This window comes from Pristis pectinata, chromosome 2 (genome assembly GCF_009764475.1).
Source record: "Pristis pectinata isolate sPriPec2 chromosome 2, sPriPec2.1.pri, whole genome shotgun sequence".
Classification (NCBI taxonomy): Eukaryota; Metazoa; Chordata; class Chondrichthyes; order Rhinopristiformes; family Pristidae; genus Pristis; species Pristis pectinata.
The window spans coordinates 98,112,265-98,132,984 of record NC_067406.1 but is presented as its reverse complement, the minus strand read 5'-3'; the positions used below and the strand labels follow the sequence as shown (position 1 = coordinate 98,132,984).

The following is a 20,720-nucleotide window of genomic DNA, read 5'->3' as shown; positions in this document are numbered from 1 at the left end:
TTGAAGGCTACAGGCCAAGTGCTGGAAGATGAGATTAATATGGACGGGTTCCCATTGGTCACCGTGCATGTGGTGGCCCAAATGGCCTGTTTCCATGCCATATGACTACGTTATAAATATATTCAAATCCTACCAAAATTAACCACTAAACGTTTGAGATGTCCTGGAAAGGTTTGCTCTGCACAGGCCTGTCCCTGGACTCTGGGGAACAAGACCTCCTAGATTTCATCATTGTATGTAGAAATGCTTGGGCTTATAAGGGATAGTCAGCATGGCTTTGTGCAGGGGAGGTCATGTCTTACAAACTTGATTGAGTTTTTTTGAGATGACGAAAAAGATTTATGAGGGTAGGGCAGTGGATGCTGTCTATGTGGATTTTAATAAGGCATTCAACAAGGTTCCCCATGGTAAGCTGATTCAGAAGATTAAGGTTTATGGGATCCATGGAGACTTGGTAGAATGGATTCAAAATTGGCTTAGCCAAAGAAGACAGAGAGCATTGGTGAAGGGTTGTTGTTCTGACTGGAGGTCTGTGACCAGTGGTGTTCCTCAGGGATCATTGCCGGGACCTCTGATGCTTATGATATATTACAATTTGGACAAAAATGCAGGTGGGCTGATTAGTAAGTCTGCAGATGACATGGAAATTAACGGACTTGTGGATAGTGAGGAAGGTTGTCAAAGGATACAGCAGGATATAGATCAGTTGGGAAGTTGGGTGGAGAAACGGCACAGACAAGTATGAGGTGTTGCACTTTGGGACGTCAACTACAAGAGGAAAGTATAGGGTAAATGGCAGAATCTGTAGGAGCATGATGTCATAGAGTCATAGAGTTGAAGAAAAAGGCCCTTCAACCCATACTTGTCCATGCTGACCAAGATGTACATTCAAGTTAATCTCATTTCCCAGCACTTGGCCCATATCGCTCTAAACTCTTGTCATCCATATACTTGTCCACTTACTTCTTAAGTGTACCTAATGTACCTGCCTCAACAACTCCCTCTGGCAGCTAGTTCCATGTATACATGGATCTTGGGGTGCAAGTCCCTAGTTCTCTAACAATGGACAGGGTGGCAAAGAAGGAGTATGGCTGTATTATGGAGGGTCATGGCTGTCACGTGACAGAACTGTGTGACAGCACTGCCCACTACCTGGTCGGAAGACACACCACAGCCAATCTACGTTTGGCCCCGCCCCGCCCATCAACGCACACCTGACCATTGGTCCCTTTAAGCACCTTTGTACTTGGCCTTGGGCTATTGGCCTTTGTATTCAATTAGTCCTTGCTGGCACCGAATCATTGGCCTTTGTAAATTACCTGGGCTGGACCCCCAGCCCTCCAGCACCATAAAGGGCGCCACACATGCTCAGCTCTCTCTCTTTGCCAGCTTCAAGGGATCACTCTGCTTCACTCCAGGCCGAGTACTGTGGAACGGCGCTGGAGAAATCATTGGTGAGGTGTGCACTGTTTAAGGGTTGGGGGCGTTTTAGTTAGTGTTCCTAGTAGCATAGAGCCGTGCCTGCACTGAGTCAAGGGGGGGTGGGTATCATATTGTTTTTCCTTGATTGTGTGTGCCTAGTTCGTTGTGCGCGTGTGACTTTCAACACACAATTTTTGGACTTTTGCCAACCACATGCCTATTTATTCCATTCGATCGCTCACTGACTTTCCCTCTGAATCACTCCCTGATTCTCCTTCTCAGCTCCTGATCTCCCTCTGTCTACCCAGGCCAAGCTCACCCTCCAAACCAAACTGTACCACATTAGTAACAACCTCAACAACACACTCCACCCAACAGAAACCTAAGCCAATCAATCAAATGGAGAACCTGTTCAATAAAGATGTACACTGTGGGCTCCTGGGCTTTGGACTCACAAACTGGTCATCTGCATCTGTGCCAGGTAATGGGGTATGGGGAGTTTACAGGCAGCAATTCCATATGGCAGACCTGGTCCAACAACATTACACCCTGATCCTGCCCAGATACTGTCCTGATGTAGAGTTTCAACCCAAAACATCGACAATTCCTTTCCTGCCACAGATGCTCCTTGACCCGTTGAGTTCCTTTAGCAGATTATTTGTGCTCCAGATTCCAGCATCTGCAGTCTCTTGTGTCTCCCAAGATACACCAGTTTTCCCACTTCCACTCTTGAAATCCTTCCCAGGAGCCTCTAATGCCTGAAAATGCTCTCATTTCATTTATGATATTTGAGTGTTGAGCCTGGGCCCATCAGGGGTGGGGAAATGGAAAGATTCAGAAGCTATTAGTTGTTAAAATAACCATTGGGTCTCATTGTCAAACTCTAGAATTAACTTCCATCCAAACCAGGTGGGAAAGATGAACTAGTGATTAATGTGAAGGAACAGCCTTCCTTTCTCTCACTAAAACGGACATATACCATCTATGATGCTAAGCATCTACAGACTGGTTAACACTGGAAAGGGCAGAAGAAAGGTTACAATGAAGTATGGCACTTAACGGTAGCAGACAGTGAAAGGTAATGTGGAGATAGAGAAACTGGAGTTTGATTTGAACTCACCTGCAACCATGAGGGAGAGTTGTAGCACCTGTACATTTACGTTTATCCACTTTGTTGCCCCACATCATTATGTCAGACTACAATTTATGTGTAGTTCATCTAATTTGTCCAACTTCTCCATATAGCTAATACTCTCTAATCCAGGTAACATCCTGGTGAACTTCTTTTGCACCCTCTCCAAAGCCTCCACATGCTTTCTGTAATGCAGTGACCAGAAATACACACAATTCTCCAAATGTGGTCTAATCAAAGTTTTGTACAACTGCAACACAACTTCCCAGTGTTTATACTTAATGCCCTGGCTGATAAAGGCAAGTATGCCATTGTTGTGAGTGAGGAAACAGATTAAGGGTCTCAAAAGCAAGGACTCTGAACACAGTCTGGCAGGCAAGGATTTAGTTAGAAAAGACAAGTGTGGGAAAATGGTAATGGGAGTAACACACACGCGCATGGTTTTCGCAAGCATGGGAAAATCACACCAGGGATTTGATGTCATAGCCTCATGTGATGAGATGATAGTTGATTGTCTGGATTGTCCAAGATTTGAATGAAAAGGCTACTACGAGGTTGGATTTTAGGAGAGTTGTCAGAAATCTAGTCTGTGCAGATGAAACAAGTTTGTTTGTTTATTTCTCTGGATGTGGACATCACTGGCAAGACCTATGCTTACTCGCCTTCACTGAATTACTGCATTCCTTCTGGTGAAGGTACTCCACAGAGCTGAGTAGGGAGCCCAAAGATTTAGACCCAGTGACAGTGAAGGAATGGCAATATATTTCCAAATCAGAATGGTGTAGGACTTGGAGTTGAACCTGCAGGTACTAGAGCTCCCACTTGCCAACTGCCCTTATCCTTTTTAGCTTTTAGAGGTCACAAATTTGGGAAGTAATGTTGGCGAAGCCTAGGCATATCATTGCAGTGAATTTTGTGAACGGTATACAGGCAGGCATGGTAGTGTAGCAGTTCGCGTAACGCTATTACAGCACCAGTGACCTGGGTTCAATTCCGGCTGCTGTCTGTAATGAGTTTCTAGTTCTCCCTGTATCTGCGTGGGTTTTCTCTGGGTGCTCTGGTTTCCTCCCACATTCCAAAGACATATGGATTAGGAAGTTGTGGACATGTTATGTTGGCGCTGGAAGCGTGGTGACACTTGAGGGCTGCCCCAGAACACTCTATGCAAAAATAGATGCATTTCACTGTGTGTTTCAATGTACATGTGACTAATAAAGATATCTTATCTTGTGTATTATGAAGCCACTCTGCAGTGGTGGAGGAGGAAATGGATGTGTTGGGTGCTGGATGGGGTGCCAAACAAGGTTATTTGTCCTGCATGGTGATTTTGTTTTGTTGGAGATGCACTTATACAGGCAAGTAGAGATTACTTTGTCACTCTCTTCACTTCATAGAAACATAGAAAACATGACACAGGAGACCATTCAGCCTATCAGTTCTGTACCAGTCAGTAAAGAGCTACAGAGCCTAATTCTACCATCTTGGTCCTTTGTCCTGCAGGTCACAATTTTTCAAGAACACATCCCAGTATTTGTGCCTTCTAGATGGTGGAAAGACCTTGGTGTCAAGAAATGAGTCACTCACTGCAGGACACCCAACTTCTGACCTGCTCCTGTATTTATGTGGCTGTCCAGTTGAATGTCTGGTCAATGGAGAGCCCAAGGATGTTGATGGTGGGGTATTCAGCTGTGGTAAAACCATTAAATGTAATGGATAGGTGATTAAACTTTCCCTTATTGGAGATGGTCTATGCCTGCCATATTTGAGGCATGAATGTTACTTGTTTTAATCAGCCTATGCCTAAACTTTGTCTAGTTTTCGTTGAAAGAAGACATGGGCTGCTTCATTTGTTCAGGAATTGCGAATGGAATTGAACATTGTACAATCATCTGTAAACATCCCCACATCTGATAATACAGCTAAAGGTGGTTGGGTCTCAGACACAGCCCTGAAGAATGTCTGCAGTGATGCCCTAGGATTGAGATTATTGACCAATGATTTTTCATTATGTGAGGTACGACTCCAACCACCTGAGGTCCTTTGTTTGAAGGGCTGTCACTGTCAAATTCATCTCTGAAAATCAGCTCTTTGGTCCATGTTGAGAAGAAGGCTGAGTTGTGATCTGGAAGTCAAGGAGGCCCTGGCAAAACCAAAACTGGACATTTACAGGACATACTTGGGCAATTTTCCATAATGTCAGGTAAATTTGTTGCAACTGTACAGGAACAGCCTGGTGGTAGCATTGCTAGTTCTGGATAAGTCTTCAGTACTACAATTGGGATGCTGTTTGGTCTCTTAGTCTCTGCTGTATCTAATGCTCTTGACCTTTTGATAAGAGTGGGGACCTCATGAAAGCCAAGATTACTCCACACTTCTAACAGAACATGGTTGCAAATACTTTAACCATGCCTTCAGCACTCATATGCTGGGATCCACCATCAGTCAGATGCTGATGTTCTGGAGCCTCCTCCTCCACCATTCACAAATGATTTGTTAGTCCATTGCATGATGTTTTTACTATTTAGAACATGTATTATGCTAAGTGCAACTTCACCACGTTGACATTTCATTTTTAGGTAAGCCTGTTATTGTTCAAAGCAATTTCCTCCCTTGCCTCCCTCAGTATCCTGGGATGAATTCTATCAGACCCTAAGGACTTATCCACCTTAATGTTTTTCAAGAGACCCAACAACTCTTCCATGTTAATATAGACATACCCCTCCCTCATCACACCATCATTCACATGCTTTTCCTTGGTGTAAAGTACTCATTTAGGACCTCACTCACTTACTCTAGCTCCAGGCATAGATTCCCTCCTCTGTCCTTAAGTGGACCTGGCCTTTCCATCACTACCCTCTCACTTTCAATATACATATAGAATGTCTTGGAATTCTTAATCCTATTTGCCAAATACATTTTATGGCCCCTTTTAGCCCTCCTAATTTCTTGCATAAGTCCTTTCCTGATTCCTTTACATTCCTCAGGGCCTTGATTTCAGCTTCCTAAACCTTACATATGGTTTCTTTTTTTGACTAAACTTATAATTTCTCTAGTCATCCAAGACTCCCGAACCTTGCCATTCTTATCTTTCATCTTCACAGAAACATGCTGGTCCTGAACTCTAACAAGCTGACCTTCAAAGAACTCCCACATATCAGATGTGGATTTACCCCCAAACAGCTGCTTCCAATCTACTCTTCCCAGTTCTTACCTAATACTGTTGTAATTAGACTCCCAAATTTAGCACCTTCACTCGAGGACCAGTCGTATCCTTACCTACTCAAAAAATTTCAAGAAGAGCAAATAGTGTTATAACTTAAAGGCTAAATTCTGAAAACAGAATAGAACATAGAACATAGAAAATCTACAGCACAATTCAGGCCCTTTGGCCCACAAAGCTGTGCTGAACATGTCCCTATCCTAGAAATTACTAGGCTTACCTATAGCCCTCTATTTTTCTCAGCTCCATGTACCTATCCAAAAGTCTCTTAAGAGACCCTAACGTATCTGCCTCCACCATCATTGCTGGCAGCCCATTCCATGCACTCACCACTCTGAGTAAAAAAAACTTACCCCTGACATCTCCCCTATAACTACTCCCCAGCACCTTAAACCTATGTCCTTTTGTGGCCACCATTTCAGCCCTGGGGAAAAGCCACTGACTATCTACCAGATCAATACCTCTCATCTTATTTACTTCTATCAGGTCCCCCCTCATCCTCCATCGCTCCAAGGAGAAAAGACTGAGCTCCCTCAACCTACTTTCATAAGGCATGCTCTGCATTCCAGGCAGCATCCTAGTAAATTTCCTCTGCACCCTTTCTATGGCTTCCACATCCTTCCTGTAGTGAGGCGACCAGAACTGAGCACAGTATTCCAAGTGGGGTCTGACCAGAGACCTATGTAGCTGCAACAATACCTCTCGGCTCCTAAATTCAATTCCCCAACTGATGAAGGACAATACACCATATACGAAGGACAATACACCATATTGTCCAGAATGTAGTTCTTTACACCAGAATGTAGTTCTTTACTTGTAGAATACTAAGGGGTGATCTAACCTAGATATTTGAACTGGTTAAGAGATTACCCTGTTTCCTTGAGAGTGGAATCCAGAAGTATAGGATGTAATTGTAAGATTACAATGTGGCTACTCAGAAGTAAAACCAGCTAATACAAAGGGAAATGTGTAACTCACTACACCAAAAGACTGTGATTCTGAGTTGAGAGAAATCTTCAGGACATTGACAGATTTCTGTTAGGTAAAGATACAAAGGAGAACAGAACAAGAATGCATATTTTGAACAATGGGAAACATGTTATTAAAAAATAGAAATGAAATAAACTGAGAACTGTAATGGGTTCTTCATGCCTCACTGGCTACAAGAAGTCAACATCAACAATTTCCATTTAAATAGCAAGCTTAATGTAGCAAAACGTCCCAAGGAACTTCACAAAGCATATGATAGAACATAGACCATAGAACAGTACAGCACAGGAACAGGTTCTTTGGCTCACAATATCTGCACCAAATATGATGCCGAATTAAACTAAATCCCTTCTGCCTGTACATGATCCATATCCCTCCATTCCCTGCATATTCATGGGTCTACCTAACAGCCTCTTAAACACCACCATCATTTCTGCTTCCACCATTACCCCTTGCAGCCCATTCCAGGCACCTATCTCCTGCTGTGTAAAAAAAAAACGTGCCCCGCATATCTCCTCTAAACTTACCCCTCTAACCTTAAATGCATGTCCTTTAATATTTGACATTCCTACCCTGGGAGAAAGTTTCTGGTTATCTATGCCTCTTGTAATTTTATAAACTTCTATCAGGTCTCCCCTCAGCCTCCAGTGCTTCAGAGAAAACAACCCAACTTTGTCCAACCTCTCCTGATAGCTCATGCCCTCTAAACTAGGCAGCATCCTGGTAAACCACTTCTGCACCCTTTCCAAAGCCTCCACATCCTTCCTGTAATGGGGCAACTAGAATTGAACAAGGTACTCCAAATGCAGCCTAACCAATGTTTTACATAGCTGCAACATGACTTCCTTTCTCTGATATTCAATGCCCCAAACAATGAAGGGAAGCATGCCATATGCCTTCCTTACCACTGTATCTACTTGCATAGCCACCTTGAAGGAGCTATGGACTAGGACCCCAAGATCCCTCTGTACATCAACGTTGTTAAGGGTCCTGCCATGAACTGTACACCTTCCCCTTATATCTGACCTCCCAAAGTACAACACTTCACACTTCCTCAGCTTAAACTCCATCTACCATGTCTCTGCCCATATCTGTAACTGATCTACATTCTGCTGTATCCCTTGACAGTCTATATTGTCCACGACTCCACCAATCCTTGTGGTATCTGCAAACTTACTAACCAACCCAGCTACACTTACATCCAAGTCATTTATATATCACAAACAACAGAGGCCCCACACTGATCACTACAGAACACCTCTGGTCATGGACCTCCAGACAGAATAACACCCTTCCACCACTACTCTTAGTCTTCTCTGGACAAGCCAATTCTGAATCAAACTACCAAGTCACTGTGTATGGATAGGAAAGGTTGAGAAGATTATGGACCAAACACTGGCAAATGCGACTAGCTTGGATGGGCATCCTGGTCAGTATGGGCCAGTTGGGCCAAAGGGCCTATTTCTGTGTCACATGGTCAGTGACCAGTGGTGTTCAGCAGGGATCTGTTCTGGGACCCCTGCTCTTTGTCATTTTTATAAATGACTTGGATGAGAATGTGGAAGGGTGGGTTAGTAAGTTTGCTGATGATACAAAAATTGGTGGTGCTCTAGATTAGAACAGGATATTGATAGAACGCAGACCTGGGCTGAGAAGTGGCAGATGGAGTTCAACCCGGAAAAGTGTGAAGTGATACACTTCGGGAGATCGAATTTGAAGGTAGAATACAAGGGTAATGGCAGGACTCTTAGCAGTGTGGAGGAACAGAGGGATCTTGGGGTCCACGTGCATAGACCCCTCAAGGTTGCCATACAGGTCGATAGGGTTGTTAAGAAGGCGTATGGTGTGTTGGCCTTCATTTGTCGGGGTATTGAGTTCAAGAGCCACGAGGTAATGTTGCAGCTCTATAGAACTCTAGTTAGACCACACTTGGAGTATTGTGTTCAGCTCTGGTCGCTTCATTATAGGAAGGATGTGGAAACTTTAGAGAGGGTGCAGAGGATATTTACCAGGATGCTGCCTGGATTGGAGAGCATGTCTTATGAGGATAGGTTGAGTGAGCTAGGGCTCTTCTCTTTGGAAAGGAGGATGATGAGAGGTGACTTGATAGACGTGTACAAGATGATAAGAGGCATAGATCGAGGGGACAGTCAGACTTTTTTCCAGGGCATAATTTTAAGGTGATTGGAGGAAGATATAAGGGGGATGTCAGGAGTAAGTTTTTCTTACACAGAGAGTGGTGGGTACATGAAACGCACTGCCGGCAGAGGTTGTGGGGGCAGATACACTAGGGACATTTAAGAGACTCTTAGATAGCCACACAAATGATAGAGAAATGGAGGGCTATGTGGGAGGGAAGGGTTAGATAGATATTAGCGCAGGATAAAATGTCAGCACAACATCATAGGCCGAAGGGCCTGTACTGTGTTGTAATGTTCCATGTTCTATGACTCTATGAAATCCTCCTGAATCAGATTTGTAAATGATAGAACATCCTTCAGGCAGACTAAGAACAATGATTTCTACCTCAGCTTCTAGAATAATCCTTTAATAATAAAGTGTAGCTGATGTCCACAGAACAAGCAGCCATGTCGAAGTAGAATTTGCAGCGCTCCTTCAGAAAGTTAAATTAATAGGAAATAGTGCAGAGACTTTTTTATTATCCTTACTCCCTTCCTCCGTCCCATAACTGCAATGAAGCTAAGACTTGAAAATAAAAGCAGTGTCTTTGTAATAGAAAGAGAAGCTAGAATTCATAGATTTGAAGACTTTTATTGTTTGCCTGGAAAGTTGTGCTGATAAGTGACTTAGGCTGGAAAGACAGAACATTGCCTTAACTTAATGGAATTTAGGGAAAGCATAAGGGAACCTTTCCAAATAAAACACTGGATATTGTTCTGAGCTATTTATTTTCAGACTGTGATTCATCACTCTGTGATTACAATGCAGGGATTGAAATTGTTCTTTTTCAATCTTTTTATTAGTTTTCAAATTAATACAGATTAATATATCAATGTTTATACATGTAATACAAAGAGATCATGAGAATAATCGACATGGATAATCATAAAGAACAATAAAGTATAAAAAAATCTGCAGATCCAACGATCTGTTAGTGAATGAATATAATATAAAAGAAAAAGATGTATTATAAAATATAAAAGAAAGAAAAAAAAATCCCCAAAACAATAAGAAAAACTATAAACAATTTATCAAACCAAACTAAGCTAAAGAAAAAAAAATTCAAAAAAAGACAGAAAAAAAACTGGACTAAAATTTCTCAATAAAAACAGGGCAATATTATGTCGTCAACTCCGTTCCTCTAAATTGAAAGGTTATTAATAAGGGAATCTATATCATGTGAAAATATTGAATAAATGGACTCCAAACTTCCTCAAATTTAAGCGAAGGATCAACAGTACCACTCCTAATTTTTTCCAAGTTTAAACATGATATAGTTTGAGAGAACCATTAAAAAGTAGTAGGGGGTATTGGATCCTTCCATTTAAGCAAAATGGATCGTTTGGCCATTAATGTAACAAAGGCAATCATATGGTTAGTGGAGGCAGATAGATGGCCAGATTCTATCCTTGGTAAACCAAAAATTACAGTGATAGGATGAGGTTGTAAATCAATCTTCAATACATTTGAAATAATGTTAAAAATATCTTTCCAATATTTTTCCAAAAGAGGACAGGACCAAAACATATATGTCAAAGAAGCCACATTCAATTTACATCTGTCATATATAGGATTTATATGTTGATAAAAATGAGCTAGCTTATCTTTTGACAAATGGGTCATGTGAACTATCTTAAACTGTATCAAAGAATGTCTGCAGGGATTGAAGTTGGTCTTGTGGAAAAGCACAACCCAGACAAAAGTGTATTCTTACTTTACATTCTATTTTCTTTTCATTTCATGCTTTGAAAAAGAGAATAACACCACACCTATGCGAATCTCTATAGCATCTGGTAACCCTGTGACCTCTGTCTCAGAGGCTGATGTCAGAAGATCCTTCAAGAGGGTGAACCCTCAGATGTTGTCAGGCCCCAATGGTGTACCTGGCTGGGTACTGAAAACCTGTGCCAACCAACTGACTGGAATGTTCAAGGACACCTTCAACCTCTCACTGCTGTGGTCTGAGGTTCCCACCTGCTTCAAAAGTGCAGCAATCATACTGGTGCCCAAGAATAGCAGGGTGAGCTGCCTCAATGACTATCACCTGATTATCACTCACATCTACCATAATGAAGTGCTTCGAGATGTTACTTATGGCTAGAATTAACTCCTGCCTAAGCAAGGACCTGGACCTGCTACAATTCGCCCACTACCACAACAGGTCTACAGCAGACACATCTCACTGACTCTCCACTCTGCTTTGGAGCACCTAAACAACCACAAAACATATATCAGGCTGATATTTATCAATTACAGCTCAGCATTCAACACCATCATCCCCTCAGTACTAATCACCAAGCTTCAAAACCTAGGCTTCTGCACCTCCCTCTGTAACTGGATCCTCGACTTCCTTATAGGGAGACCACAGTCAGTGCGGATCGGTAATAACATCTCTTCGTCGCTGACAATCAACATAGGCATACCTCAAGGATGGGTGCTTAGCCCACTGCTGTACTCTCTCTACACTCATGACTGTGTGTCTAAGAACAGCTTAAATGCCATTTATAAATTCACTAATGACACTATTGTTGATGGTAGAATCTCAGATGGCGACGAGGAGTACAGGAGATGGTACAGGAGTGAGATAGATCGGCTGGTTGAGTGGTGTCACAACAACAACCTTACATTCAACATCAGCAAGATAAAGGAATTGATTGCGGACTTCAGGAAAGGGAAGATGGGAGAACACAGCAGTTCTCATTGAGGGGTCAGCGGTGGAAAGGGTGAGCAGCTTCAAGGTCCTGGACATCAACATCTCGGAGAATCTATCCTGGGCCCAACACATTGATGCAATTACAAAGAAGGCACGCCAGCACAGTACTTTGTTAGGAGTTTGAGGAGATTTGGTATGTCACCAAAGACTCTTACAATTTCCATAGATGTACGGTGGAGAGCATTCTGACTGGTTGCATCACAGCCTGGTATGGAGGTTCCAATGCACAGGATCGCAAGAGGCTGTAGAGGGTTGTAGACTCAGCCAGCTCCATCCTGGGCATAAGGACGTCTTCAAGAGGCGGTGCCTCAAGAGGGCAGCATCCATTACTAAGGACCCTCACTATCCAGGACATGCCTTTTTCTCATTACTACCATTGGGAAGGAAGTACAGGAGCCTGAAGACCCACACTCAATGGTTCAGAAACAGCTTATTCCCCTGCGCCATCAAATTTCTGAATGATCCATGAACCTAGTAGCACTACCTCATTATTCCATTTTTTTGCACTATTTATTTATTTTTTTAATTTATAATAATTTTCATGTCTTGTACTACTGCTGCAAAACAATGAATTTCACATCATATAAGTCAGTGATAATAAATCTGATTCTGATTCATGAGGAGGCAATAAACAAAACAGGTAGCATTTTTATAAATGTAGAAATTGATTTACCACATTTTTAAAGGCATTCAAACAGTATTGTGTCTCACCCTAACGATATTTTTAAGTTTCAGAAACTGTGCAATCTTCATTTCGGAGGTTTTCTGAACAACTCTGTCAGGTTTCCCTGTGTGATGCTATCCTGCATCAGTTTCAGCACTCAGTATTGTTTTGATCTATTGCAAGTTCTCATAGCTGCCAGCATTTTGTGATCTCAGTACCCAGCTGTTAAAGGGAGATGCCACAAAAGGTACAGAGGTAATGCAACAGTTAAACTACCAGACTGAAAATCCAGAAACCTGGATTATCTATACTTCTCGCTGCCTCAGTAAAGCAGACAGCAAAATCAAAGATCCCACCTACTCTAGACATTCTCTCTTCTCCCCTCTCCCATCAGGCAGAAGATAAAAAAGCCTGAAAGCACTAACCACCAGGCTCAAGGACAGCTTCCATCCTGCCATTATAAGACTATCAAACAGTTCCCTAGTACAATAAAATGGACTCTTTATGTCACAATCTATTTCATTATGACCTTGCAACTTATTGTCTACCTGCACTGCACTTTCTCTGTAACTATATCACTTTATTCTGCATTCTGTCATTGTTTTACCTTGTACTACCTAAATGTGCTGTGTAATGAAATGATCTGTATGAACGGTATGTAAGACAAGTTTTTCGCTGTACTGTTATGAACCAGCAACAAAAGAAACACACTGAGTCATGTATAAGTGTTAAAAACTACCTTATTAATAACTACTTATGATAATAAGAAAAATAAAAGTAAAAATGTTAGAATGTTAGAAGTAAAAATGTTAAATCTTAAACATTAACCCCAAAAACTAAACTCGTAGTGAGTGCATGGCAAATTCCCAAACTCCAAGTCCAGGAATGGTTCTTAAAGTTCAGTTCAGCAAGCCATAAGGTGAAACATGAGCAAAGGCTTCTTCAACAACCACCGTTGACTGAAGACAAAACGTAGAGAGAAAATAGAGAGTAATTATGAAATCCAAATGTTCTACTTTGGAACCCAAATGACACCTCAGCGTCTACTCAGCAGTGACTACTCCACCACATCTGCCTCACCCCGAAAGGCTCTCAAATCATGGCCGTCCACACAAATACCTGTTTCCTTCTACAGGTCAACAACAAAGTGAACTCCACTGCTTTGTTCTGAAGTATCTGCCACCCCGAAAGGCATCCAAGATGTGGCCATCCACACAAATACCTGTTTCCCTCTACAGGTTAATGCCAAAGTGGACTCCACCGGATTACTCCAAAAATCCATACGTGGATTGTAGTGACAGGCACAGTTACTGTTTTTCATCCATCGATAGAGACTAGCAGGCTAGTCTCTCCCTCTCTCTCCCTCTCACTCTCTCTCTCTCTCTCCTCCTCTGACTGACTCCAAATGACTGCTTCAAAAACGTTATTATGTCCTTTATCTTCTGTTGTCGTAACCACGCCACACACACACAATGCTCTATCTTAAAGGGACATTCACCAATAGTAACCTAGTTCATAACAGTACCTCAGTACATGTGACAATAATAAACCAATTTACCAATCCAGAAACCAAAGTTCAAATCCCACCAATGGCAATTTAAACTTAATTAATTTAAACTTAATCTGAAATTTAAACTTAATTAATATTCTGGAATTTGGAAAACACCAACTAGTTTTAGTAATGATGCCCATGAAGAGGAGAGGATTGTCGTAAAAGATCTATCTGGCTAACTATGGGGAGAAAATCTGCTGTTCTCACCTGATTTGCCCTGTATGTGACTCCAGACCCTTTCCTCACTCTTAAATGTCCTCCGAAGTGGCCTAGCATGCCACTCAACTGTACCTAGCCTAGCACTAAATTCAGACACAGTAAATTCATTCCTGGCCCATTTAGTTTTGCAAAATTCCCATCACAACTATATAAGTTCCGGTGTCTATATAGTGTCTATAAACTGGGAGAGCTGTTCCACAGACTAGTGAAACAGCAGCCTGCTATAGCACTTATAGAAACATAGCACGAGCAGACTAACCAGAAGTAGCGGTACAGTTATGTAGAGGTGGGGAGAGGGAGTAGCCTTTGAGTACGCAAAATTGACTCCAGACCCCATTAGGTCTCATAGCATCAGGTGAGTCATAGGCAAGGAACCTCCTCCTGATTACCACCTATAATCCTCCCTCAACTGATGAATCACTGCTGTTCCATGTTCAGCAATGCCCTTCGTCCCACCTGGTCTGTGCCAACCATCAACCACCCAGTTGCACTACCAACATTGACCCCATTTTTTTCTATTCTCCCCATATTTTTATCAATTCTCCCCAGATTCTACCACTTGCCTACACATTAAGGTCTTTAGTGCTGTGAGGGAGCAGCTCAACTAGCTGCACCACTATACCACCTATAATCCAAAATAACATCTAATTCACATACATGAACGAAAAGTCTCTCCAAATACCAACATTTGAAAGTCTCTTAAAAAATATCCCACTTTTTGCTTCTTCCTACAAAAGTGGGCAACATCACAACTCTCCTTTTATACTCCATTGCTGCATTTGCTTAACCCACCTGGATCCCCTTGCAAACTTTTTTATGTCATTCTAACAGTTTTTCTACCCAGTTTTGTCAGCAAACATGAATACATTAAACTTGGTCCACTCACCAAAGATTTAGGTGTGGATTTCTATTAGCTGAATGATCCTTCAGGCACCAGTAATTACAATGCAGCTTCACTGATAAGGTCAAAATTGCTAGTGTCTGACACAGCAGTACAAACACCAAACAAAGTTTTGGAAAACAAATCCATTTCAGTTAAGAATCACTGTCCAAATTGAAGCTGCAGAAGAAAGTACAACTTTTTGCCTTTGACAAATGAAAAAATAACAGAGAAAGATCAGGTCCTCTGTTTTGCTGTCTTTCTACGTCATCCGCAAAGCTACACTGTGCCAGTTACAGACAGAGCTGACTTCCTGCTAACTCAGAGAATCTTGTCTCTCTGTTGCACATGTGATTGCAGCACACTGACATGATGGCAGAGATATTGTGCATTTCTTTAAAATTACTTGGCAATGACTGACATAACTTTAAAAATGGAACATTAGGTCAATTTTATTTTATTGCCATTGATATGGAGCATTTCATGGTTAAATGGCAATAGTGGGATTATCTGAACCAGAGTAATAGAAAAATATATAAAAGGACGAATTATATATTGTCATAAAAGAGTGTAAATGCAGAATTAAAATGGAAAACTGCAGCTGGTGATAATCTGAAATGCAAACAGAAACTGCTGGAAACACTCAGCAGGTCAGGTAGCATGTGTGAAAAGAGAAACATAGTTAATGTTTCAAGTTGAGGACCCTTTATCAGACTTTCTGACAAAGAGTCATAAATCTAAGTACTTAACTCTGTTTCTCTTTCCACACATGCTGCCTGACCTGCTGAGCATTTCCAGCATTTTCAGTTTAAAGCTATAACATACTCATGTGAAATTTCCTTCTGCTGTTCAATAAAGTAATAATTTGTTTAAAATAAATCAGGTAAAAAATCCAATGCAAACAGCAAAGCAAGGAATTTTAGGCAAGAATATTGATGGAAAAATAAAATGCTTCTGATCATTCATGGAGAGTTCAGAACTAAACCTTATCAAAGTGATTGCATTTCATACAACTTTCAAATTTGTTGCTATTCTGAAATATTTAGAGTTATGAGTGATGACTTCAGAAACTACACCTGTCGGAGAATTTCATTCACTTGTTCAGAATTATTTTACAAGTCCACACTACTGCATATATAGCAATCAGAGTTGCAGATCAGAAATCTGGACAAACGCCAACCTTGGTTTTGTGACTATTCATGGCCGTTTCCAAGCAGACAAAACTGCCTGAAAAAAATGGGCTCATAAAATTAATTTCTTCGAAGTCAAGTATTGAGGTTAGTGTTCCATATCCAGAAACCTCCTGGCTTCCATGCCTGAAGTTCAATGCAGTAGATTATTCCAAATATTCCTCATTCTTTTGAGAAACAGAAATGGCAAGTTTGGAGCAAAGGTAGAACATAGAACGGTACAGCACAAGAACAAGCCCTTTGGCTCACAACATTGTGCCGAACTAATCAAACGAGTAACTAAATGCCTAACCAAAATAATCCCTTCTGCCCATACAATGTCCATATCTCTCCATTCTAGAGCCTCTTAAATGCCTCTATCGAATTTACCTCCACTACCACCCCTGGCAAAGCATTCCAGGCACCCACCACTCTCTGTGTAAAAAACTTGCCCTGCACATCTCCTTTGAATTTACTCCCTCTCACCTTAAATGCACACCCTCGAGTATTAGACATTTTGACTCTGGGAAAAAGATACCAGCTGTCTACACTATCTATGCCTCTCATAATTTTATAAATTTCTATCAGGTCTCCCCTCAGCCTCCCCTCACTCCAGAGAAAACAACCCAAGTTTGTCCGGCCTCTCCTTATAGCACCTGCCCTCTAATCCAGGCAGCATCCTGGTAAACCTCTTCTGCACCATCTCCAAGGCCTCCACGTCCTTCCTATAATGGGGCGATGTTATGAACCAGCAACAAGAGAAACACTCCGAGTCATGTGATAAGTGTTAAAAACTACTTTATTAATAAATACTTATGATAATAAGAAAAATAAAAGTAAAAATGTTAGAATGTTAGAAGTAAAAATGTTAAACCTTGAACATTAACCCCAAAACTAAACTCATCGTGTGTGTGTGTGGCAAAGTCCCAAACTCCCAAGTCCAGGAATGGTTCTTAGAGTTCAGTTCAGCAAGCCATAAGGTGAAACATGAGCAAAGGCTTCTTCAACAACCACCGTTGTCTGAAGATAAGACGTAGATGTAGAGAGAACATAGAGAGTAATTACGAAATCCAAATGTTCCACGATGGAACCCAAACGACACCTCAGTGTTTACTCGGTAGTGACTTCCTCACCACGAAAAGCATCCGAATCATGGCCATCCACACAAATACCTGTTTCCCTTCACAGGCTAACGACCGAGTGGACCCCACCGGATTACTCCAAATAATCCATAAGTGGATTGCAGTAACAGACACAGTTATTGTTTCTCATCCATCAATAGAGAAAACTAGCAGGCTGGTGTCTCTCTCTCTCTTTCTCTCTGACTGACTTCTTCAACCACGTCATTCCGTCCTTTATCTTCTGTTGATGTAAGCATGCCACACACACATACACACACACACACACACACACACCACTATGCTCTATCTTAAAGGGACATTCACCAATAGTAACCTAGTCCGTAACAGGCAACCAGAATTGAATGCAATAATCCTGATGTGGCCTAAGCAGAGTTTTATAAACCTGCATCATAACTTCTTGACTCTTGATCTCAATGCCTCGAATAATAAAGGCAAGCATGCGATACATCTTCTTTACCACCCTATTAACATGTGCAGCCACTTTCAGGGAGCTATGGACTTGGACTTCAAGATCCCTCTGTACTACAACACTGTTAAGAGTCTTGCCATTAACAATGTACTGTCCCTTTATACTTGATCTCCCAAAGTGCAACACATCACACTTGGCTGATTTAAACTCTATCGGTCATTTGTCCACCCATATCTGCAAATGATCTGTATCCCACTGGACCCTGTGGCAATCTTCTACACTATCCACAATGCCACCAATCTTTGTATCATCTGCAAACTTACTAACCAACCCATCCACATTTTCATCCAAGTCATATATATTCTATATCAGAGATGTAAGATTATTAGGGTAGTGTGTTTAGAGTGTAATAGATATTAACAGCTTCATTAAAAAAAGCAAGTTCTAATAAGCAGTCTGACTGTGGTACTTTGTCATTCATGCACCTGACTCGCTAACTTTGTCATGGCACATTCAAGCATCATCCCAGACACGCCAATTCAGAAACACAGCTTCAGATGGAACCAGAAATGGTAGACTAAACTATAAGGAAATTCAGTCATAGTATCCATGATCACTTATTTTAAGCCTTGTATTTTATACAAAGAAATTTCACTACTTTTTGAAACTGCCATGTGGTTCTGTTGCACCACTCTGGGATTAATTTTAGTCCATCGGGACAAGTTGAAAGAACATAGAGTTCTAAAATTCCTACAACTTGTTCTCCTCTCTCCCCTCCCCCAGAAAAAGAAATTGAAAGCATAACATTAAGATTCTGTACAGTATTTTTAAGTGCTGAAAGCCAACAAGTAATAATCAGAATGAGAACTTCATGTCCTGGAGATCTGTCAAGGTATTAATAGTACCTTTGGAAGTTAAACATATTGCAGATAATTGGTCAGATATGTCAAGATGAATCATTAAAATGTTCCAGAAACAATCTATTTCAACTAAGCAACTGACAGATGACAAGGGTACTGCATGGCTCTTCACGTTAGTTGTTGTGAATGTGCTTATAAGATTTTAACTTCATTAGATATGAATTTACCTTTTCTGGCTTTAGAAACGTCATTCTTTTCAAACAGCAAGTACCGAGGACTTTCAGGAAGGAATGGTAGAACAGCAAGTTGTACCAGGGCTGGAACTGCATTTAGCCCAAACATTAAAGGCCAACTGGACTCCTTAAAAATATAGAAAAATCATACATTACACTCAAAAGAACATCAAGCAGTAGTAGGCAAGTGTTGTGTGAAATCGTTCTTTCTGTCTTAAGGATCAAGGACTCTGGACACGAGCTTTGTAGACCAAAACTATTTTAATCACAAAGGCAAACGTGGGACAGAATGGATGGGAACAGACATGCTCACTCACGCACAGGATACCACGAACTCGAGAGGGGAATCGCAAATGGGGTAAAATACACACACACACACACACACACACACACACACACAGATACAAACAAGCACACAATAACAATATACAACTTCAGGATATAACACTTCAATGCCCGTCCCACACTAACATTGGCCCTTAAACACTCCCTGAGTCTGAGTGAAACACTCCCTGACCATGTGGTGATGCACTCTTACCAATGATCTCTGCAGCGTTGTCTCACTACTACTGGGGTCATCAAAAGAGGAATGCCTAGGGGATGCAGCCCTTTTTATGGTGCTAGGAGGCTGGGTGGAGCCTCACTGTTGTGATTTAAACGAGCAAATGGTGTGGGAGTCAGATACAAATGTTCCTGCCACAGCCAATGGTCAGGCAGGTTCAGAGACAAAGGGTACTGGTCAGGCAAGTTCAGAGGCAAAAGGTACTCTCACACCTGAGGGGTGGGTGGAGCCACACCTTGATTGACAGTAGTATCACTTCTGATCAGAGGAGCAATTCTGTCCTCCGGTCAGCGGGGTCAGTGTCATTACTGTCATGTGACAGCCATGTGGATTTCTCACAACAGCAAGTGGAATAAATAATTATGGAAAATAACTACAAACATTCAGCAGATCTGTGGCGAGAGATGAAATATCTCTGATAGGGTGAACATTTCAGTTCAATGATCTTTCACCAGAACTGGAAAACTGAGCTTGCTTTAGATTGAAGAGCTCAGGGGAATGTTGGAGAGAAGAATAAATAATTGTATGTTTAGAGGAATATTATCCTTTGAAACTAAAGTGCCTGAGCATGATGAAGATAAAAAAAGTTTTGCTCTAGCTACACAAAGGACTTATACCTTATCTAGGCAGTTTTGTATGCTAATAAGGGACATAAAAAGAATGACAATACATTCAGGAGAACTTAGTACTTTTTTTTACACATAAAGACTGGCATATCATGAACTGCGATTGTTAGATTTTTGCTTACCAAGAAGTTTAAGGGATTTTAGTGACAAACAACACTAGAATTGCAATGTATGACCAGCCTGCACCAGTTAGAGAGGGGTAGAACTGCAGAGGTGCCTTGAACCCTCCGTGAGCACGATGTGAGCTTCAAACCATTTTGCTTTCTAAAATAACTACAAAATAGCTTAAAATTTAGGCTGTAAGCTAACCAGTACTGTTAGGCCTACATTCTAATCCACTAAGCATTTGGGTGGTGACTTTATTAACACAATTGAAATCAGAAATCTTAATCAGAATATGTTCAATAGTGGGGGACTTGATGTGAAGACCTATAAGCTGATAAAACAATAATTTAAAATTATCTTGATAAGAGCAAACAAAATGAAATAAAGTATCCAGGTTTTCAGAAAAGATGCAGTTCTCAGCACCAGCTCCAGAGCTGGGAACAGTTTTTTATCAATACCTTTGGTGCACAAACCAGGTGTATTCCTTAGGGGCAGATCAATGATGGAAACTACCAACCACCCATCCACATTCAGGTAATGAAATTAATATCAAAAAACTGCAAATGCTGGAAATATTAAAATAATAACAGAAAATGCTGAAGCAGCTTCAGCAGTCTGCCAGTATATGTAGAAATAGAAAC

General features: G+C 41.3%; 1 protein-coding gene across 10 annotated transcripts in view; it reads right to left on the bottom strand.

Annotated features, from left to right (window-relative positions):
* The window catches only part of slc2a9l2 (solute carrier family 2 member 9, like 2), a 294,396-nt gene that overhangs the window by 118,637 nt on the left and 155,039 nt on the right, over positions 1-20,720 (bottom strand). For all 10 annotated transcript variants that reach the window (XM_052008890.1, XM_052008908.1, XM_052008881.1 and 7 more), the window contains one exon: positions 18,781-18,913. In XM_052008890.1, the coding sequence (XP_051864850.1) occupies positions 18,781-18,913 (133 nt within the window). The remainder of the gene's footprint in view (positions 1-18,780; positions 18,914-20,720) is intronic.